The 23,444-nt window shown below is 36.8% G+C and overlaps 1 protein-coding gene and 1 long non-coding RNA gene across 3 annotated transcripts in view; one reads left to right on the forward strand and one right to left on the reverse strand.

The window, feature by feature from the left end:
• The window catches only part of LOC5563975 (glucose dehydrogenase [FAD, quinone]), a 56,375-nt gene extending 45,407 nt beyond the window's left edge, over nt 1-10,968 (forward strand). Inside the window, exons 2-3 of the mRNA XM_001648250.2 lie at nt 8,913-9,163; nt 9,231-10,968. Coding sequence (XP_001648300.1) covers nt 8,913-9,163; nt 9,231-10,597 — 1,618 coding nt within the window. The 3' untranslated portion in view covers nt 10,598-10,968. The remainder of the gene's footprint in view (nt 1-8,912; nt 9,164-9,230) is intronic.
• Nucleotides 10,969-20,437: 9,469 nt separating this feature from the next.
• LOC110679629 overlaps nt 20,438-23,444 on the reverse strand; it is a 427,025-nt gene continuing 424,018 nt past the window's right edge. For both annotated transcript variants that reach the window (XR_002502656.1, XR_002502657.1), the window contains one exon: nt 20,438-20,718. This is a non-coding gene — a long non-coding RNA (uncharacterized LOC110679629). The remainder of the gene's footprint in view (nt 20,719-23,444) is intronic.

Consider the following 23,444-nt stretch of genomic DNA (forward strand, 5'->3'; position numbering starts at 1 on the left):
ACAATCGGCGAAGACCACAGCGACGTAAAGGGACTAGCGATTGGAAGCTCGGTACGTGGAACTGTAAATCTCTCAACTTCATCGGGAGCACACGCATACTCGCCGACGTGCTGAAGGACCGTGGATTCGGCATCGTAGCGTTGCAGGAAGTGTGTTGGAAGGGATCAATGGTGCAAACGTTTAGAGGTAACCATACCATCTACCAGAGCTGCGGCAATACACATGAGCTGGAAAAAGCTTTTATAGTGATGGGTGATATGCAGAACCGCGTGATCGGGTGGTGGCCGATCAATGAGAGAATGTGCAAGTTGATGATCAAAGGCCGGTTCTTCAACTTCAGCATAATAAACGTGCACAGCCCTCACTCCGGAAGCACTGATGATGATAAAGACGCTTTTTACGCGCAGCTTGCCCAAGCCACGACGTCAAAATCATCATAGGAGATCTAAACGCTCAGGTTGGCCAGAAGGAGGAATTCAGACCGACGATTGGAAAGTTCAGCGCCCACCGGCTGACGAACGAAAAAGGCCTACGACTATTGATTTTGCCGCCTCCAAGAATATGGCCATTCGTAGCACCTACTTCCCGCATAGCCTTCCATACCGATACACCTGGAGATCACCACAGCAGACAGAATCGCAAATCGACACGTTCTGATTGATGGTCGGCACTTCTGTGACATTAGCGACGTCAGGACCTATCGTGGCGCTAACATCGACTCTGACTACTATCTTGTGATGGTCAAACTGCGCCCAAAACTCTCCGTCGTTAACAACGTACGGTACCGATATACCGAACTCTGACCTTTTTGAAAACGGCAATAGATTTAGTGGGCTCAAAACAAGTAAACAGTTGTGGTTGGCAAAGAAACTGGAAAATTTGCATACCCATTTTTTTTTTTGCATTTGCGTCACCATAGTTTACTACTCGAAGGTTTTTAGCCTGAGTATTCTCGACGAAATGGTTTCTGCATGAACAGTGGAAGTTTTTCTGGCAGATTTAATAAGTTCAAACAATACTTTCATCTGTAATGTCAGCTGTAAATACTTTCGTCAATAAACGGTATATTTTACACCAGGTTTCGGATCTGACACAAATTTTCACTAATCTTTCGCTGACTTTGCCCAGAATCACGTAATTGTTACTGTTTACAATTATGATTAAACTATATGCAATGCTTTCGGTTCTATCTTCAATTACCACGGAGGTAATTGGGATTTCCTCCCATACAAAATTTAGTGTTGACAATGCTCTCAAAATGACTTGACCCATCAGGATTTTCAATCAAGAAAACTTATTTGCTATTGCTCGGTAAACGATTCAAAAGAACTGAGAGCCGTCAGAAGAAATTTTAAAAATATGGAAACTCTCGGTGCGACGATTTTTTTTATAAATTGGTGGGCGACTTTGAATCGATGTTCCGAAAAACGATTTTTCCGTTCCGATTAATTGATTTTTGAATCGATGTTAGGAGCACTTAAAATCGAGCAAAACGATTTTCTTCATTCGTTTTTTTTTTGTTTCGATTCAAAATGATGTTATTGATAAGAATTGTTTAATGAGTTGAAATAGTTTTGAATCAGCATTGAAGTGTTTAGAATATAATTTTTAATTTCAAACGTTATTCAATCGGAGAAATTTAACAATCATTTGCAATTTCATTTGGGCTTATTTTGAAAGCTAGTTTTTGTAAATTTTCATATGAGTTTGACATTCGAATCGATTCAACATATTGAATTTATATTGATCCAGTAACATCGATATTCTGGTCATATTTGCCTAACGCTAGTGGATTGTCCTTAGTAGTTAAAAGATTCTTTCTATATTTTCTTTCCAAAATTTTAAGTATTCTCACAGAAATAATTTCTTCAGACATTTAATCAAACATCGTTGAAAACTTTGTATAAACGTTTAAAATAGCCTCAACTATTTGACAAACTTAAGTTCTACATAAAGTTTGTTACCGTAATCTAGGAGCGAAATCACATTATAGACATTCAATATTCTTTAGTTTTTAAATGTTTAATAATGATTTTAAGCTATTTTGTTTTTTTTTTGAAATGTTAGTTTGCATGAACTTACTCAACATTTTCAGAGGAGTAACTAACATTGTTTACCAAGCGAGTACTGACTACTGGGGGTGACAATGGGTCAAAAAAGGATATGTGCGATTTATTTGTTGAATAACTACCACAATTCAACTCCAATACACTTCAAATTTGGTGTGTATGTACTTTGATGATACATTAACAACTATTCAAAAAATTAAAGACAAATATTTATTCACAGCGGCACCACAAGTGAATGAAAAATGACCCAATCTCACCCCATAGAGGGGGTGACATTGGGTCACTGTAATTAAAATAACTTGTTTTTGAGAATATGATTTCAAAACCATTCACAACTGAAAATATTGATAAAAAACGATGCAAACAAGACAAAAAGATATCTAAGATGTTTCACAAGTATGATAAACCCACTTAAAAGAAAGATTATACAGAAAATTGAAGAGCTATGAGAAAAAATATGTAAACCCAACATTTATCGTCAAGTTTACATAAATTTTCTTGGTTTTTCCCTCAAATTGTCTTCAAAGTCTCATCCCCATTGCTATAAAGCCCATTCAGTTTCCCCAAAGGTGTACTGAAACAGTGATTATTTTAAACCTTCGCAAATAGTTAAATTTCGGTGCGACATTCCACGATCAATAAATTTCAGGCAGAAGTTGACGTCATAATACCAGTATTTCAGCGATCCAACTGATTTGTACTTCCGTGAGATGTTTCTATTATATGAAAACACTGATAATTAATCAAATTTAGAAAAAAAAACACCCTTTTGATAAAAATTTATGATGTTGCTGCGCACGAAACACAGTTGCTGGTTTGAGAAGTTGTCAAAATGCGTTATATTATTATTCAATGCACGGAATACTCAAGTAGACTTGTTTGATGTTTCAGAGATGCTGTATATAGAAAGAATAAACACATCTTAATGAAAAAAAGAGAACAACCGGCACCGTAGAATGTCAAAAACGTGGACTTGGAATTTCATTTACTATCGTTCTTGCTTGACCCGATCTCACCCCCATTTTCAATGTTTTAGACATCGTACCGAAAAAAATGATTTTTTTTGTGGGAAAATCAAACAGATTCCAGAAAATACCTGTGATGTGTAATGAAAAGACTTTTAACATTCTACTTATACAACGATAGAGGCTAGAGTACATGCGTGATTCTTTGTACAGGAGAAATTTAATGTTGTAAATTTTATCTAGTTTCAACATGCAAGTTTATTGATGTAGTAAACAAAAACTACTATTTCTAAAAATGTATATTGTTATGAATTATGTGTAATAATATGTTCCCTAACATATGAATTATTAATTTTAGTAATATCAGCGTTATTAGCTGAAATATTTCATAAAACATATTTTTCCGTTTTGACCCAATCTCACTCCCTAGACCCATTGTCACCCCCATCGACGGTATTGAAAAGTCTCTCATGTTGTGTAGCGGATCATAAGATTTACTCTGAATTTTCTCAGAATTCAGCCCCTGGGTACAATTGACTAGTTGTTTAACACGTTTATTATATTGGTTTGACACGTTTTCCATGCTGTTATAAGGTTTTTGATATTTTGAAGTTTACATGTAGGGTGATGTGCTAGTATCCATCGTATTAAGCATTGATCAGTGAGAGCTGCAATTTTCCCAGTATTGCAGTGAATGATGCTGATACAAACCGATGCCAAACAATTCTTTCTCAAAACGGCTTTAGCATTGTACAATAACATTTTGATAAATCTTGATCTGTTTTTGGAAATAATGCAAAGAAATTGCATCTTATCGTATTCTCAATCCGTCGTATCGTTTTCAACTCCGTCACAATCAGTTTCCAGATTCGTCCCACAACTTACGGCTCACTGTGATGTATTGAGTGGTTAAAACACAATATATCAACGCTATAATAAAATGTTTTACTAGAATATATAGATCTACGGGCATCTCCCTCCATTCCTTCAGCATGATGGAATGTACTAATTTCCTTTAAAATTCATTGTTCGTCATCAAAATTCAACTCAAACATATGAACACAATTCCTTTTGACCGTACAATTCTGGCATTTGCTCACAGTACAGCGAAAACAACACAATCAAAGGAACCGTATTTTTACGTCGAGCATCGCACACACATTGATGCGCACAAGCTTTTTTTTCTCAGTACGACGGATTGAACTTTGTTTACATTCTCAATTATACGCGGCGGTTGAGGATATTTCGTAAAGTTTGGTAATTAATTGAAGTTTTACGGCGTGTGATTGGAATGAAATCCTTCAGTGAAGAAGTACGAAGGTTTTCCATAGTGAAAATAAGTGCCCGGCGATGTAAGTCACCCACGGGGGCGGGAAGAAACTTGTGTTCGAAAGTGGTGTGACTGATGTCGATCGCTAAGCATTTCTCTCAAATCGTGTTCGTCCATGCGATTTCGGTGAAAAAGTGAAAAATGGATAATTGAATTGAAGTTAATTATCGAAATACAGTAGTTTCATTGCATTTTTGGTGTACAGGTGGACGAATCATAAAAGCTTTCACAAAATTACATTCGGAAAATGAATCTATGTTGCAGGTAAGTTGGAATACCCGCCGTAGTGGAACATTTTGAGTTTGATACGACGAATAGTAGCTCTTACGACGAAGTAGAACGAAACCCTACACGACGAAACACGTGTCAAATGCAAGCATTGGAAATATTCGCTCGATTATTGCGTTCCTCTCACCCACTTCCACACGCAGTCAAAAGCGAGGTGCCGTTTCTCCAACCAAGCTGAGTGTTTCCATTTCCAATGCGCTTTCTACTTGTTCACCGAACGACTAGTTAGACAAAAACGGCAACAGAATGATTCACTACCGACTCCGTGAGCTCTCATTAACTATACCCGGCGAAATGATTCAGTAAACGCGAAACCCATACATTTCGCAGAAAGCATTCGGTGATTGAATGGCGAACGCGTTCTTTCGTGGCTCCCATTTAAGGTGAAACATCTCGGAATCCAAAGATGGCCGTCACAATGGCCGACTTGTGACCCTACTCGCGTTTAAAAAAGGCACAAAACTCGAGAAATAGTAGGCAAACGTTCCTGATCTTCTTATTTTAAGCTTTTTGCTAGTGCACAAAGCCACTGTTGTTGGATGCTTTCTTCGCGAGATTTGTGCCTTTGAAGTGTTAGTGCAATTTTAGAAGTTGATTTCAAACTGTTTCACCTTAAGAGCGGATTGGTGCTCACTCCGCTCCGTGAATCTTTTAATTTTCGGTTCATCTCAATCGTTTGCGATTCGTCGGGATTGCGCTCACCCTAGTAGCGTTCGGCAGTCATTGAACATTCGGTGGCAGCAGATGGACCTATACACGGGTTCACTATTTGACTTTTTAGCGGTGCCGTGTTATGGTGACCATGGAAACCAGTGAATTCGGCACCGCTCAAAAGTCAAATTAGTGAACTCGTGCATCGGTCCATACTTTGCCGATATTTTATCGGTAGCGTTCGGGTGAGTGAGTGAATTTTCCCATGCTTGGTCAAATATACAAATTGAAATGGAAACTGCGAAAAGAAACCATGTGCTCCGGTGGGGATTGAACCCACGACACCCTATTTGCTACATGGGCGCTTCAACCTACAAGCTGTGGAGCCCTTGTTGAGTTGAGCAAATCTCGCTGAAACCAGGCCGCCATCGGCCATCAGGAAGCACTTATCAATTTTATCAGAATTAAAAAAAATCAGTTGTAGTCTTAAGAAATGCAAGCGATTTAATTTTAAATCGGAATTATACATCTATTTTGAAACAACGGTCGTCCTAATTGCCATTTCAATATTGATATATTATTGTCAAAACTTTATGAGTCGATATTTGAAAGGACTTTCGAGTCATGGAACATAATTGGATGCATAATTTTAATAATCATTTTTTTGTTCTGTGTTCCGTGAGTTTTTATCGAGTGATGGAACATCGATTTTGAGTTCTAAAAATGGCGAGCCGCAGCCTATTCCCGTTACTTTTAAATAAGTTTTAGAAGACTTTATAATCTTTTAAACTAAAAATTATCTTAAATGTTCGTATTCTTCTTCTTCTTCTTTCTGGCATTACGTCCCCACTGGGACAGAGCCTGCTTCTCAGCTCAGTGTTCTTATGAACACTTCCACAGTTATTAACTGAGAGCTTACTGTGCCAATGACCATTTTTGCATGCGTATATCGTGTGGCAGGTATACAGATACTGTACCCTGGGAAGTCGAGAAAATTTCCAACCCGAAAAGATCCTCGACCGGTGGGATTCGAAGCAATATTCGAATTCGAAGTAAGGGACGGTGCGTTAATTACGTAAGACAAATTTCGGGAATTTTCAACCCCCCCCCTCCCCCCGTGATAAGATTTTTGCGTTGCGTTGCGTTGCGTTGCGTGGTAACGGAGTATTTCGTAGATTGCATACTGAAAACTGTCATGTTATAAACTTTACAACACTTATTCCAGTTGCTCATGGAAAACTATTTTGGATCAAATAGTTATCCAATCGGAAGTCAGAGATGCAAAGACATGATAATTTCCATTGCCGGCCACGCCCATCTTCTCCGTTACGAGGGTAGGAAAGGAAAATGATGATATGACACCTACTTGAAGAGAGGCCAGCGACTCACCGACGCCCTCATAGATGTCAAGGAGTTGGATGGTGTGAAGGGTAATGGTCTAGGATTCACTATAAGCGAGTGATGCGACCGGATTGAAATTTAGTGTATGTGTAGTTTAGTATACTTTTTGTAATTGAGTGTAAGTGTGAATGTAATGTTTTCATCATCGTTGGGAGTGACGTTGCTAAGAAAGTTAAAGTCACTCCATGCGTGTTCGTCTTCCAGGGATGAGACACAGGTATTACCACCTTGTGCCCTAGCTAAGAAGCTTTGGTTTGAGCGCCATTATTCGCTCTCTGAAACGAGAAGATAAAATGACCCAACCCCATGCTACAGAAATAGCCCAAAATTAATAATAGCGGTTAAATCGGAACAAACTCACCAAATCCGTCCATTTATCGGAACGCCGAATAAATATACGTTTTCGTCAAATACTTCAATATTAATCTGTTGCGAATTTGAATCGACATCCTTTGAATGGTTTCTAATCTGAATTTGGTTTGAATTATTTTTTCGTAACACAATAATCATCATCGAAGGCGGCTTTCATACTTAACATGGGTTTTCAACATTTACTATCAGAAAGCATAAAATTAAAAATGATGAAAATCTCACAACCGTATGCTTTTTTATCTTATTTTGTCAAAGTCACACTTATTCCAAACGAAAAAAAAAACTATCTGGGTGGCGTAACACTAACGGAACCATGCAAAAATCTAGCACGCCACAAGCCATCTTTAAAATCTTCACAAATAAAAAATAACACTTAAATCACTGTACCATCAGCCAGCTTTATTGCAGCTGTTTAGTATTGTACAAAGCACTACTACTCGGATTACGTTGCACCTGCTAATATCGGCGGATTTGGGAATAACGAGAGCACTAAACATTTTGAAGGTGGCATAGCGCCATCAGCCGAATCTATTTTTCACCGTCCGAAACGTGGAACCGAAGTAAACGTGACAGAAAATTCAAAACACAGCCGCCCGCGCGCACGGCTTGCTGCGATCCCCTCCCCCCATGATAAGATTTTTAGTATGAAAATCCAAAATTGTATGACGCGTAAGAAATCTCAACCCCCCACTCCCCCCATAACCCCTTACGTAATTAATGGACAGTCCCTAAAGCAACACAATAATTGTGTGGGCAGTCCAACAAGAATCACAATAAAATGGCTGACTATTTAAATTTGTAAATGTATGTAACATGTAATGACTTACTATACTTTTTTATTAAATTTAGGGGAGAGATTATTAGAGTATGTTTAAAACTACTAATTGAACTTTAACACTTCACTGTGGACGACTATTTTACAGAAAAAAAAACAATAAAATATGCACAACAGTTTTGACTCAATGAGATCTACCAACCAGTCTTGGGAACTGTGACCACAATTCACCACAGTTCATCGATTCTGCCATTCCACCAAAACACAAAGCAGCAGCAGCATCAATACCATCAGACGTTGCGCTGCCAACGGTTCACACACTGCTTGACTGTTTTTGTCTCTCCACTATGACCATTTTCGGGCAGCCATTCCAAGCTGAATGATTGAAAAAAGTGTTAAATCATTCAATCGCTAATATTTCGCTTGTGTTTTCAACTAATTGAAATCTATTAGCTCTAACAGAAAGACCACAATCATTCCGTTACGATACATATAAACAAGTTCAATTTCATACTGCCTTTATCGAGCAAAAATGCAAAACCCCGAAAACCGCAAAAATCGTGTCACCACTGTGCTCGAGTCATTTCGCATTCGGGGTTGAAAAACGTTAGGAAGAAGAAGATTACATTTTTTGAAGAGCCGTGACATTTTTTGTTTTGAACCGTCATGGTTTGCTTTGGATTTTGATGGTCGTGTAGAAATATGTAAATGTAGAGGCGGTAAATGTTTGCTCCAGTACTTTTCTCATCCCTGCTACCAACTGCATTAATTTTATGTCAAATGTAAGGCTGCAGTCTAGTTAGCGGGCACCGCTCGTTATCTGGACTTTAAGCTTCCATCGCCTAAGGAAATGCGTTGTTTCGGTTGTGAAATTAATATGTCTCTCTCCCAAAACGTCAAAGTGTATTCGATGCAATTAAAAAATATTTTAGCTATCCAACGTATGCCTTGTTGAATTTTAAACTTTAGAAATCATTTCGATAGCGAAACCGCCACCGAACCGTGACATAATCGCTGCAAAATCAAATCAACAACCTCTTATTTTTCGTTCCATTTTGCAGAACCCAGCCGCAAAAAACTGCCTGTCAAGCGATGAAGGACAATCGATGCTGTTGGACGCGTGGAAAAGTCTTGGGCGGCTCGTCAGTGCTCAACACCATGCTCTACATTCGAGGCAACAAGCGTGACTTTGACCTGTGGCACGCGCTTGGAAACCCCGGCTGGAGCTACGAGGAAGTGTTGCCCTACTTTAGAAAGTCCGAAGATCAACGCAATCCCTACTTGGCGCGAAATAAAAGACAACACGCGACAGGTTAGTGGCCTTCGAACAACTTAATTGAATTTCGCATTGATCGCATTATATTTCTCGATCCTTTTAGGTGGCCTCATGCAGATCCAAGATGCTCCATATTTGACTCCGCTGGGTGTGTCTTTCCTACAGGCTGGAGAAGAAATGGGTTACGACATCGTGGATGTGAACGGTGAACAACAAACCGGATTTGCATTCTTCCAGTTTACGATGCGCCGTGGAACAAGATGCAGTTCGTCTAAGGCGTTTTTGAGACCCGTTCGAAACCGTAAGAATCTACACGTAGGCTTGTTCTGTCACGTAACGAAAGTTATCATGGATCCAGACAATAAGCGTGCCTTGGGGGTGGAGTTCATTCGTGATGGGAAAAAACACGAAGTCTACGCTACTAGAGAGGTTATTCTGTCTGCTGGAGCAATTGGATCACCACATATAATGATGCTGTCGGGGATTGGACCCAGAGAAAATCTAGAACAAGTCGGAGTCCCAGTGATACATGAATTACCAGGTGTTGGACAGAACCTTCAGGATCATATAGCAGTGGGAGGGCTGGTGTTCCGCGTCGATCAACCGATTTCAGTAATCATGAATCGATTGGTGAATCTCAATTCCGCCATTCGCTATGCTGTTACTGAGGACGGTCCTCTAACCAGTAGCATTGGATTAGAAGCAGTTGGTTTCATCAACACAAAATATGCTAATCAAACCGATGACTGGCCGGATATAGAATTCATGTTGACCAGTGCATCTACTCCGTCCGATGGTGGTGATCAAATCAAGAAAGCACACGGATTGAAAGATGAGTTCTACGAGCATATGTTCAGCGAAATCAATAATCAAGATGTGTTTGGAGTGTTCCCCATGATGTTGCGACCCAAAAGTCGAGGATTCATCCGGTTACAATCCAAGAATCCACTTCGTTATCCTTTGCTGTATCATAATTATTTAACCCACCCCGATGATGTAGGAGTCCTTCGAGAAGGGGTGAAGGCAGCCATTGCGTTCGGAGAAACACAAGCCATGAAGCGCTTCGGTGCAAGATTCCACAGTAAACAAGTGCCCAACTGCAATCACCTACCAGAATTTACGGACGAATATTGGGACTGCGCCATTCGACAGTACACCATGACAATTTATCACATGTCGGGCACAACCAAAATGGGTCCCCGAGAAGACCCATTCGCAGTGGTAGATAACAAACTGCGGGTTCACGGAATCAAAGGATTACGTGTGATCGATGCCAGTATAATGCCACGGATAACAAGTGGAAACATCAATGCACCAGTCGTTATGATCGGCGAAAAAGGTGCCGATCTAATTAAGGAACTCTGGCTTCAGAGAGGTTACTACAGTAGAAGAGGAAAACGGGAACGTGATCCACTTGCGAATGTTACCACCACCGAACCGAGTAAAACGAATGAAACGACGACTAGCTAGGATCAAATGAATTTGGAAATTTTAGACAGGAATTAGGAAAATTTCTCTAACTAGTAATGTCAAGCCAAAACTCAATTCTTGCCCGTTTCACAAACACACGGATACCTTATGAAGTTTTTGCGTAAGGAAAAAAAGTTACCAGTTCTTGTTTTAAGAAAGCTATTTTGTAAATAATCTCAATGATACTTTAAGACGGAAGTGTCGTCGTGTTCACCGCAGTTGTGCGTAAGGTAATAAAGTAATTGTGTGGGCTGCCCAACAAGAATCACAATGAAATGACTGACTATTTAAGTTAGTAGATGTATGTAACATGTAATGACTTAGGTAGGAATCGAGGTGTGAAGTAAATTTGTAATTAAGAATAAATGGAACTAGTCGGAAGTTATTTTGATGACAGGCCGTTTGAAATATTTCATGCCGGTACAAATGGTGCATTACATAAGAATATAAAATTCAGTTCAGTTTTCAATAATTTCCTATTTCATACAAATTAGATGAGAGCCAAAAAAAAAACAAGCCAATCTTCTACGAATTATGTTATTTTTTTCTGCTGGACGAAAAGAAACCTGAAAAAAACCGTTGAAAATCTTGAAAACAGTAGACATTTTTGGTATACTTAACTCAAAACTGACCAAAATTTACTTACACCCTTTTGTTTTTGGGCCCCTAATATAAAAATATTGATAATATATTGTTTCGCACATGAAATCGTTTGGTACATGTGTTCCAGCAGTTTGGACACTGTACAGTGCTCCAGTAGAAGCCGTTCGGGAGCGATGCAAGTAATTACGAACAAAATACATTGGCATAGAAACAAGGGAGGAAGCCCCAACTCAGGTCCCTCCCAGAATATTAGATGCTGATAAATATATTAAATCAAAAATACATGATTCTAACGTGAAGAAAAATCTTCTGAATCAATTTACATGACTCTTATTATTGACAAATAACTCTTCAGTAGGAACGTTCTTTCATTTTGTACAACAATAGTGAGAAAACCTCGGTTGTCGTACACAGCATCAGCGAGGCGATTCTGACTTCGGTGAATCACGCGATAACCGAAAGGTTAACCGTCCGGTTGCCACTCGATTGGTAATTGTTAGAACCAGCTTGTTGGTATGTGCTTTAAGCGCAAAATTTCGACATTGCAAAATGTTTCTATTGCAAAATATACTGTTGTATGAAATTGCGTTATTATTCGAAATTCTGTTCCCAAAATTCGTATTTTCTGAATATTGCAAACAATGCTTTCCCAATAGCATAAAGCAGTTAGAGTTAAACTCAAATTTGTATCGGCCTTATTATATTTATATATCCTTAAGAAATTCCAAAAAATATTTGACTAATTTCCTACAGATTTAAACCTAATGTTTAAAATCGCTTTAGAAAATTCTTAGTATAATCAAATTCCTTAAGGAATACCGAAATGTGGCTTCAGAGCTTTTGCAACAATTCTCTTGGAAATAAGTTAAGGAATATTGTGAAGTTTCTTCATACTTTCAACATGAATTCCTCCTGGAGGACAACCATTCCTTCTATGTCTACTTTTTACCCACAAAGTGATTTCGGAAAATGTTACCGGATTCAAAAAAAAACTTAACCTTTCAAAAGTTCAAAGTTGTCCCTCTCATTTCTTATACTGAAATATTTCGCTGAAAGCTCTACTAAAAGCTTCTCTGTGAATTTCCTTTAAAATACATCAAATTCTTTCGCAAAGTTTATTAGAAATTCATAACAAATTGCTTCAGATATTTTTCAATTTTTTCTTTGGAAATTCTGTTTTAAACCGCCAGATTATACAAGAATTAACTACGAAAAGTGTTTTGAAAATGTATCTTGCCTTCGAATCTTTAGATGAATTTTATTAAAAAACCCAAGCAACATTATTGCTTTTTATATCAGCATAGCGGAATCTGTGGACAAACATTTAGTAAAACAACTAAGAAAGGCAAAGACATTCATTAGAATACAAGTAAAAAAATTGTGAAAAATTTCCTTAAAACATTTCTTAAAAAATAGAGAAGTTTGATATATCTTGTAATCATTCGGCTGTAGAGGAATGATTCCGAATAATCATTTATTTTTCGTTGTTCCGTTGTCTATTTGTTGTTTCTTCCTGCTGCAATATTTTGTTGTTCCTAATTCCTTCGCATGACGCTTCCTTGAGGAACTTGGTTTTAAAAGCTTTCTATATTCCATCAAGCAACACTTACAAGAATCTAAAGATTAAAGGTAAATTCTTGAAGGTTTGAAAAGCAGCACAATTGAAAATCCATCAGATCCTAATGGAGGTTAGTCAGGAATTCCTCAACAAATTTCCAAAGTTATTCGAATTTTCCTCCAAGATTTAAGTTCAGCAAAGTTTTACAATGAGATATTTTTGGTAATGTTCTTAATTACAACCAATATTTTAGCTTAGCTTAGCTTAGCTTAGACTGACTACACATATCAATGGTTGCTATTCCGTAATTGACCGAAGTCAGAGAAAATGCACAAAGAATCAACTAGAAGTTCGGCTGGGAATGGCCATAATCTTCTCCAGTGTGCATAATCCAGTGCTACTATTTATACAGGGTCAATAACGGCGCCGGCCACGTCCTTGCAGTCAGGTGGGATTGAGGGAAGGAATGTTAGTGTGTAACCTATGCCTTTTTGGAGACCGTGTTTACCTCTGTATCTCCACAAAGGTTACTGGGAGGGATGTTTGTTAATGGGGAGGATTTTTGGGTCACAGGATTCACTTTGATAAGCGATTAGACCATGATAAATAATGATTTGAGAGATATAAACATGCATATATGTAAATATAATATTTGCATTTGATATGTACAATTTCTATGTACAGGAAAATTATGCCGACACTTGAGGTGACGAACCATTCAAAGTTTGTTGAACAAATACATAAATGTAACATTCCTAACACTCTTATTCTTATGCCGACACTTACAGTGACGAACCATCCAAAGTTTGTTGAATAAAGTGAACCTTTCGCAAGTCTACACTTGTAGTGTAGAACCATTCAAAGTTTTTTTTTAATTAAAAAAATAAAGATAAAAAGAAAGAGGTATTCGAAAAAATATATAAAACATAAATAATTCATGAATCAGCTCCACTCGTTTGCTCGGCAAAATAAAAGTACTCAGAAAAAATAGGCGCACGACCTGAGATCTTGCCCTCATCGGCCGCTCCCGCAGGAGCAAGCGTCAAGGTCGAAAGATCAAACACTACTCTCTTAAATACCGCCAATATTTTCACGTTAAACTTTTACAGTTCTACCCTAACAATTAAAAATAGTCCCTCCATAAAAGTTGGTTTGGAATTTCTGCTAGTAGGAAAAATCGGTTCACCTTTATCCTGTTTGCCATAGTATCATTAAACTTCGGATTTCACGCAAAACATTTTTTAAGATGTTCGATACAAACACCTTCAGTAAAATTTAATGTAAAAACGATGAAAACGAAACAAGAATTTTCTTAGTGAATCCTAAAAAAACACTTAAGTATTTCTGTGCGCTATATCTTCAGGAATTTTGACCAAAAGTTAAGTTTTTCAGAAAGAAATTTCTGTATATGTTACTCTAGAAATTTGATAAAAAATATATATGGATATGGAATGCTTGGTAAAGTAATTTGTAAATGCATTTTTTTTAAACATCTGGCTGCATTCCTGGAGTAGTTATTAAACCAGATATGGAACCAGAAACCAGGAATGAATATTAAGAAAAAATAGGGTTATTTCAAGAACCTAAACAAATACTTGATGGAATTTCTGGAGAACCTGTTGAAAAATTTCTTTGAAAATCCTCTAGAGAACAACTAATCTATGCTCTCTTTCCATAAAAAAGATCGAAAATCGGTTTAGCTGTTCAAAAGTTACGATTTTTTTTTGTAAATAAAAAAAAATCTATTCCGGTGAGACCTACAGTGTGTGCCGATGAAAAATGACTCATTATTTATTTTCAAAAAAATATATCTCAAAAAATAAAAAAACATACATCGCTGAAAATTTGACAGTAAACGTAAAATTTACTTTCAAGATAACATGAAAACAGCAATATCCCCTTTGGTCCCGAATTTTTGTGAAATTTTATATTTTTCTTGAAAAATCTAAATCTTTAACTTCCATGCCGTCCAAGAAAATTGAAAATCGGTCAAACGGTTCAAAAGTCATGAATTTAAAAAAAATGCAAAATCGCGATTTTTCTGGTCACCCTATTTTGGAAATGGTCACCCTAATAAAAAAAAAACAAAAACACATGTATCCTTATTTCGGATAAGGAACAAAATAGCAAATTTTCACCGAATTCGGTGACCCACTAGATCATTTCTAGATTTCATGGAATGGCTGTATACGTTTAGTATTTCCATACAGCTATGCATTTATGGGCAGTGAACCAGACACTGAAAATATATTTCGTTATTGAACTAGCGAACCTTTACATTCATATGTATAATGGATTCCTAGTTTGAGCTACGAAATCATTTGTACCGTTTTGTCTCATATTCCGAACAGACTCATATTCCGAACACTCGGTTTTTGTTTGGCGATTTGGTTGAAATGTTTCGCTAAAATATGTCATCATATAACAAGGAAATGACAGTCAATTTCAATTCAATTTAAACGTTTCCAATATAATTTATACCGCGCGAGTAATGATGATTATCTAGTTTGAGGCCAGTAGAACAAGCAAAGATAAATTTGGAGTTCTGTCTGATCTTTCGACCTTGACGCTTGCTCCTACGGGGCCCAGCGACGAGGGCAGGATCAAACATGTCGCGCGCCGGTCTAGTAAGTGAAAAAGTGGCGTGATTGGTTAGTTCTTTTTGATCCTTTGACCTTGACGCTTGCTGCTGGGCAGTGCGTCAAGAAAGCCAAGTTTTTTTTTTCCTTTTCGGGTCGCGTGCCTTTTTTTACTGAGTGCTTTTATATAGCCGAGCAAACGAGTGAGGCTGAGAGTGGATTGTGGCTGCACAGTGAAGGATAAAGGATCAATTGGTGAGCTCGTTTCATGCTACTATTTCTAATCTATAAAATATGTATGACTGCACATTTAATCGTTACAATTGTGGGACGTAAATATGAATTTTCAACAAACTATGAATTGTTCGTCACTGTGAGTGTCGACTCTGATTCATGAATTATTTATGTTTCACATTTTTTTTTATTTTCAGAACACCCCTTTTTACCTTTATTTTTGTAATTAAAAAAAAAACTTTGAATGGTTCGACACTACAAGTGTAGACTTGCGAAAAGTTCACTTTATTCAACAAACTTTGGATGGTTCGCCACTGTAAGTGTCGGCATAAGAATAAGAGTGTTCTATGATGTTCCAACCAATCAAGTTTTTTGTTTCTTTTCAAATAAGTAAAATATAATAACACATGCTTTCGTCCTGACAGCTGTAGGAATGTTACATTTAGGTATTTGTTCAACAAACTTTGAATGGTTCGTCACTTCAAGTGTCGGCATAATTTTCCACTACATAGAAATTGTACATATCAAATGAAAATATTATATTTACAAATAAGCATGTATATATCTCACAAATCATTATTTATCATGGTCTAATCGCTTATCAAAGTGAATCCTGTGACCCAACGATCCTTCCCATTAACAAACATCCCTCCCAGTATCCTTTGTGGAGATACAGAGGCAAACACGGTCTCCAAATAGCAAAGGTTACACACTAACATTCCTTCCCCCAATCCCACCTGACTGCAAGGACGTGGCCGGCGCCGTTATTGACCCTGTATAAATAGAGGCACTGAATTATGCACACTGAAGAAGATTATGGCCAATCCCAGCCGAACTTCTAGTTGATTCTTTGTGCATTTTCACTGACTTCGGTCAATCACGGAATAGCAACCATTGATATGTGTAGTCAGTCTAAGCTAAGCTAAGCTAAGCTAAGTAGAACAAGCAAAGATAAATTTGTTTGGGGAATTATTCATTTGAATACGATTTATTCGTGCTGTTCGGAATTTGAATCAAGGTGTTCGGAATATGAGACAGAATAAACATAGTGTTCGGCATTTGAATCAAACACCAATCTCTATATCAAAAGGAAACAATACGATCCTAAATTGTTTGATGCAATCTTGTTTTTATTACATAACACGACAGAGCGTGTTCTTGCAACTATTTGGCTAATTATCTAATGGCTACCTTATATGATATTAAAACTTTAATTAAAAAAAAAATGGTATGGTACGGTATGATCATGTTTGACGTTCACTTAGTCGACAAGAACGATACAAGAGAACGAACATTAAAACAAAATTTAGGAAGCCTTCGCAAAAAATAGTACTAATTTTTAGAGCTTAAGTACATCTAACGAAATGCACCATAGGCCAGGAACAGAATTTTGTCAGATACCACCTCTAGCACTTCATGATTGCATTTATCTCGGGTTGGTGTCGTCAGAGAGTTATCTTAGATTTATTTGTCATCTTATTTGATGATAAAAGCTAGTTGTATATTTTGCCGCATAAATGGCGCTCTGATTCAAACTGTTTCATTTCGTCTTCTAGAGCATTTGTGTCCTCGGTAAACTTTGAGAACGTATACAAAATTATCTTAAGTTCAAATTAAATTGTATAAAGAATTGAGTGCTCGTTAAATAAAGTTGCACAGGGTACTTTGATGCTTTCAAATAATATCAAACTTATTCTGTGTCAACTGCAAAAAGTTGTTACGGATAAACGCAGATAATGTATTGATAAAATAATTTTTCACGCAAATTATATTTTTCTTTTATTTCAGTAAAACAAACCCTAGAATCTGAAATATAATAATTTTAATTTATTAAAAAATCCTTCGTTCAGTTTATTTGGTTTACTGATTCAAAAACGTCGAAGCAATATAATAAAACGGTGTATCATTTTGTCATCAAATGTTTGTCGGAAATAAAAGTAACTGCCTAGTTTTTGAATGCGAGTTGATTACATATAAAATTGAAACAATGTACACGGTGAAAATATTAAAAAATGGGGATTTTAAAATAGTTTTAGGTGACTGGTACTCCGAATAGTGGCATTCGGGGGAAAAGTAACGCAATCAGAGAAGAGTAACAAACAAACAGATCTTTGAAAACCATTGCATGTCTAGGAACTCCTAAAGAGATTTTCGATTAGTTTAACGCAAATATTTATATCAGATGTCCTTGCGCAACTCATTAAGGCATTCTTTCTGACAGATTTGTTAAATTTGTAGTAACAAGCATAAATTTGGAAAAACTCACTTCTAGCCACGTTTTGGATCGAAAATTTGTGAGATCGATTGATTAACCTTATGGTAGATCTATGGGTTCGAATCCCGCCATTAGTATTGGCAATTTCTCGACTTCTCAGAGCATAGAATATTTTTGCCACATCATGTACACATGCAAAAAAGTTGACTGGCAAGGAAAGCTCTCAGTTAATAAATGTGGAAGTGATCATAAAAATATTAGGACGTAACCTGGGATATTTGAATTAAAGGGTTATTTTCAAAAGTCATGAAACTAAATGATTTTGATTACAGAAGGCAATGCTTTTGGCATAACCATCAATTTCGAACCACAAACAGAACAAAAAGCATATTGAGTAGAAGCTAAAAGCATGATTTCTGAAATCAAAACAGCAAATATTTTGTTCCATGAAAAGTCTAACTGAAGTAGATGTGAAGTACTGACAATCAAAATGTGATGTCGTTATGATTGGCATAGAAGATGAAAGATCTAAATATAATATCAAAACTTTGTTTCTGGAACTTCACAACCATAGCAACATTTTATGTTTGCAGATTTAATAAATAGATTGCTGCTATGATTAGATGATATGCTAATGGTATTCCAGGAGTAAATTTCAGATCTTCTTTTTCTTCTTGGCATTACGTGCTCACTGGGACATAGCCTGCTTCTCAGCTTAGTGTTCATACGAGTACTTCCACAGTTATTAGCTGATAGCTTTCTTTGCCAAAATTTCCATTTTCGCATTCGTATATCGTGTAAGTTTTAGATATTAGTCCAAATTATTTGTCTCTTATATCTATCAAATTTATATTAGTTTTGGAACCCATATCAAAATTTTCTATTATCAAGCTTTTTTCACATACTCGGGTAACAGTCTAAAAATGCTGATAGTAAAATAAATTTAAGACCATTGATGAAGCAAATGCGTGACTAATCCAAATAGCAGTTGCTAGTAATTCATTTTCCCGTCGCATTTCTTATATGTTCAGTAAATTTCACAAACCGAAGCAATTTACAATCAGTAAGGAAAAGGATGAAGCGACAGTACCTGGCGAACCTCAATATTTCAAGAAAAATACCAAATCATAAGATAACAATATGGATCAAATTGGTAACAAGCTGTTAAATAAGCTTGTTTTTTAATAAACATCAAATTACCGACAAGTAAAAAAATGATCGCAAGAAAACTGAAATAGTGAAAACAAATTGACAAAAAGTCACTACTAACGAGTGTCTGGTTTCATAGTGTTTATCAATTCGTTCAATTAGCAAACCGCGATTTGTGATGATACAGGAATAAAAAGTTGGCTGGCAGTGGCAGAAAACAAGTTTTTTTCTCTATGAGCTTTTCTCGATGTGTATACATGGTACATTACACCGCCTTCCTTTCATCTGATTCTTCGTTGAAAAGCTTACCGATAGATGCAAAGAGTGAAAGATTTACAGATATAAAGCTCCACCTTTCTTACCAGCACCGCCTATGCTTCAGGTTTTGAAGCTTGTCGCAAATCAAAGCTGATAAAGGTGATACAACGGCACACACACATATACGCTACACGCGGGAGTTGCAAGCTACATATAATCAATTAGTCATTTTAAAACGTGAAAGATGGCCTTTCTTTTTCATGAAATCACATATTACGAAACAGTTTTGACAGACCAAATGTTTTCCTTATAATAATGAATATACCGGTAAGATTCGATCACACCATCTTGAACCAATACAAACATTAAATCAGTTTAATGCAATCTCTCTCTCTCTTGAAAATCAAAAATATGTAGATGGTGAAGTAAGTTTACATATGTGAAAATTGTTCAAATGTTCCAGTAGCAAAATGGTAGTATCAATAAATTCAACATTTTTTTGATTGGTTCTGGAAAATTTAATGAGCATTATTGGAATAAAAAAAAATCTTCGTTGTCTTTTTAGTCTACGTAACTGATATTTTATTATACAACATGTTTAAACTCATAAAGAAACCTTTCAAATCGATAATTATGGAGACATTATGGAGCGACATTGATCATCATATGAAAACATATGTTTAAGAATAAAAAAAATGCCATATATTCCATGTTATTGCATAGATGTAGATATTGAAAATCCGCATCATGAAACTTGAAGTAGGCAATTCCCTTAGGAAAAGGCGCTTTTTCTAGAAATAATGATTTAACAAAGATTTTTATACGCTTATTCAAGCTGACGTAGCACTTGAATTACACAAAGTTTGTAGGAATGTAGTCTTAGCATCAGCGGATTGTTCATTGCTGACTGTTTCATCAATGTTGGTTACACCTACAAAATTGTGAACAAGTCGTGCAAAACCAACTTTTTTAATTAAGTGTGGATTAAATATGGACAATATAGACATTTTTGACGTAGATAAGTTAAGTTGACTAAAACGAATAAACGAAAATTATGCCTCCCTGTATGACAGCACTGGAAACATAAAGTTAGGTTAACACATTATTTTCTAGGGTACCGTTACTAGAAGTTACATCAAACTGACACTACCTGTTAAAAGTATAAAATTTATGAAGAACACTTACTGAAATCATTATTCATCATATTAGTTGGACACGATCGTTGGAGTTTAAACTATTTTAAATTTATGTTGTGCTTCAGAGGTGAAGTTTTATTGCAAGTGATTTTTTTTTCAGTTTTGCGACATCAACATTTAAAAACCATACAGAATAGATCTAGATTTTGAATCCGAAATAAATAAAAATGTAAATTTCTGGTCGCTTGATGGAAGACCCTGCATCCGACATGAATCGTTTAGGACCAACCCTTAGCAAGTCAAATTAAGTTGTCTGCCTCGCTTTGGAAAAGGTCAATATCTTGTTTATCCGATAGTGTTCATGATGGCCATGGTCCATGGTCCCTCACCTGCAAAGAGAGAAAATGTATATTCGATTAGAAATGTTAATATGTCTCTATCGACATCAATCAAAGTATTTTTGAACAAATGATCGAAAGGGTGATGCTTTAGTTTCAGTGGACTAATAGTGTGTAGAGCTTTTAGTATAAGCACAGTAAAAAAAAATGAAATAACACGTCCATTTCTCTGCACATAACTAGCGTCGTGATTTTTCCTTTAAAATCATACTTGAAGAATTGGGCCATAATAGATTAAATTATGTAAATTGACAAATCACTTCGTATAATATACATAACTGCATTCTTTTTCTTATTTCTGACGTTACATCCCAACTGGGATAGAGTCTGCTTCTCAGCTTAGTGTTCTTATGGCCAGTTCCACAGTTATTGACTGAGAGCTTTCTTTGCCAATTGACCATTTTTGCATGTGTACATCGTGTGGCAGTTACGGATATATTCTATGCCCTTGGAATTCGAGAATATTTCCAACCCTAAAAGATCCTCGACCGTTGGGATTCGAACCCGTGACCCTTAGCTTGGCCCTGCTGAATAGCTAGGCGTTTACCGCTAGGGTGAAAACACCGGTTTTGGCCAGCCTAAGAGAAAATGTCAGTTAAAATTATATGGGAGGCCGTTTTATACTACCATCAGATTACCCATCTACCCATCAGATTATCAACTGATATATGACCAAAACAAGTCATATACAGTCAGTGACATAAGTTAGTAACCAAATGCTGTTTTTCCATACAAAATGCTCAAGTTTGGGGTGCTGTATCTCAGCTTCTGGTAGTCCGAATAGGCTGAAATTTGGATGACGAACTACAAATAACTTGAAGTTTTGCTAAATGAATTATTACATTACAGTCATTTTCCATAGAGTTTCAGAGGGTTGTTCAAAGACAAAAGTAAGTAATCGAGAGACTTTTTAATTTAGTTCGAAAACGGTAAGTCTTGGGAAGTTGGTGTGTTCTGCAAATTTGTGTGACTTCTGAAATTGAACAACTTTGTGAAACAGACCAACAATCCACAACTTACCGTTTTCGAAATAAACAAAAAAGTCTCTCGGTTACTTACTTTTGTCTTTGAACAACCCTCTGAAACTCTAAGGAAAATGACTGCGATGTAATAATTCCTTTACAGGCAAAATTTCAAGTTATTTGTAGTTCGTCATCTAAATTTCAGCCAATTCGGACTACCAGAAGCTGAGATACAGCACCCCAAACTTGAGCATTTTGTATGGAAAAACAGCATTTGGTCACTAACTTATGTCACTGACTGTAAGTCGATAATACACAATTATAACATGTGTTGCTCTGGAAATATGTCAAATGCAAGCTTTCAATCCATATTATGTATATAAAATATCAAATCTGAACTAAAACCATTTTTTCGCTTTAAAAATTCCGTTGGTTAATATAGGCCACCAGAACCAGTTTCAGCCAGAGATTCAACTTCGGTTCCTAAATTGGCCAATCGCATTGATTTCTTATTCTGATTGGCTATGTAAAACGCTATATAATCCAATATGGCTACCTTACGACAATTTTAAAGATTTATAAATAAAACTCAAAAGTTACAACTGCAATTTAGAGGTCCTACAAACTCCAAAACACTCCCATATTGTAACTGAAATTTAGAGGTTTGAAATATAGTTGAAAGGGCCCTGATTGGTTCACAGATGGTCATATTTGCTTCAGCTGTTGGCTAACGCTTGTAATTTTCAAATGCCTGCCACAATTTTCCGTCGATGTCCAAATTGCGTGCTGCCTCATATTCAAAAATTTTTGCTGAGTAATATGTAGGTTTAAGGCAAATTGCAACTTTTCCTGCGAGATAATCGTGTGGCTGGTACGACATAGAGTATGCCCAGGGAAGTGAAGGAAATTTCCATTACGAAAAGATCCAGAACCGACCGGGATTCGAACGCAGACACCATCAGCATGGCTTTGCTTTGTAGCCGCGGATTCTAATCACTCGGCTAAGGAAGGCCTCCCAAGTTTTCTCGTCTAAAAACAACAAATAGCCATAACTTATCTCAATCGATTAGCCATAACTTTTATCAATCGGTTTCAATAGTATGTAAAACGCTGTATAATCCAATATGGCTACCCTACGACAATTTTAAAGATTTATAAATAAAACTCAAAAGTTACAACTGCAATTTAGAGGTCCTACAAACTCCAAAAAACTCCCATATTGTAACTGAAATTTACAGGTTTGAATTAGAGTACTGGGAAAGCGATTTTAGGATGTGAACCGCCTTTGAAGCTAATTGCCAACTGACATTCACCGCTTGAAAACATCTAGACACTGTCTGCAGAATAGCTTTCAGCTGGCTATGTTCAAAATAAAAAGAAAGCTATTGTTCAAACTTCTTGAGTCGCTTGCGTGGTTTCACGTGGTCCTCAAGTTACTAGCTTTTAGCTACCGAACCTAATAATGCCACTACTTACCATTTCGAAGCCCCAAACACATGCCCATGTAGTAACACTCGATTAGCATACAACACTAGTGGTCAGTTGTTAGTAGTAGCTCGCTCGTAAAATGAAGTGAAATACGACATGGCGTTAAGGTGGAAATAAAAAAAAATGCCAATTGAGTGGCACTATGCCAGTCGCGAGCCGCAATGCTGTAAGTCAAATAGAAATAGTAAACACACTGGTGCACTGCACGGATAACTGTGGGAAAATGCACGGAAGTGTAACTGCCTGCAGCGAAACGTATATGACGGT

The sequence above is a fragment of the Aedes aegypti genome, chromosome 3 (genome assembly GCF_002204515.2).
Source record: "Aedes aegypti strain LVP_AGWG chromosome 3, AaegL5.0 Primary Assembly, whole genome shotgun sequence".
NCBI classification, from domain to species: Eukaryota; Metazoa; Arthropoda; class Insecta; order Diptera; family Culicidae; genus Aedes; species Aedes aegypti.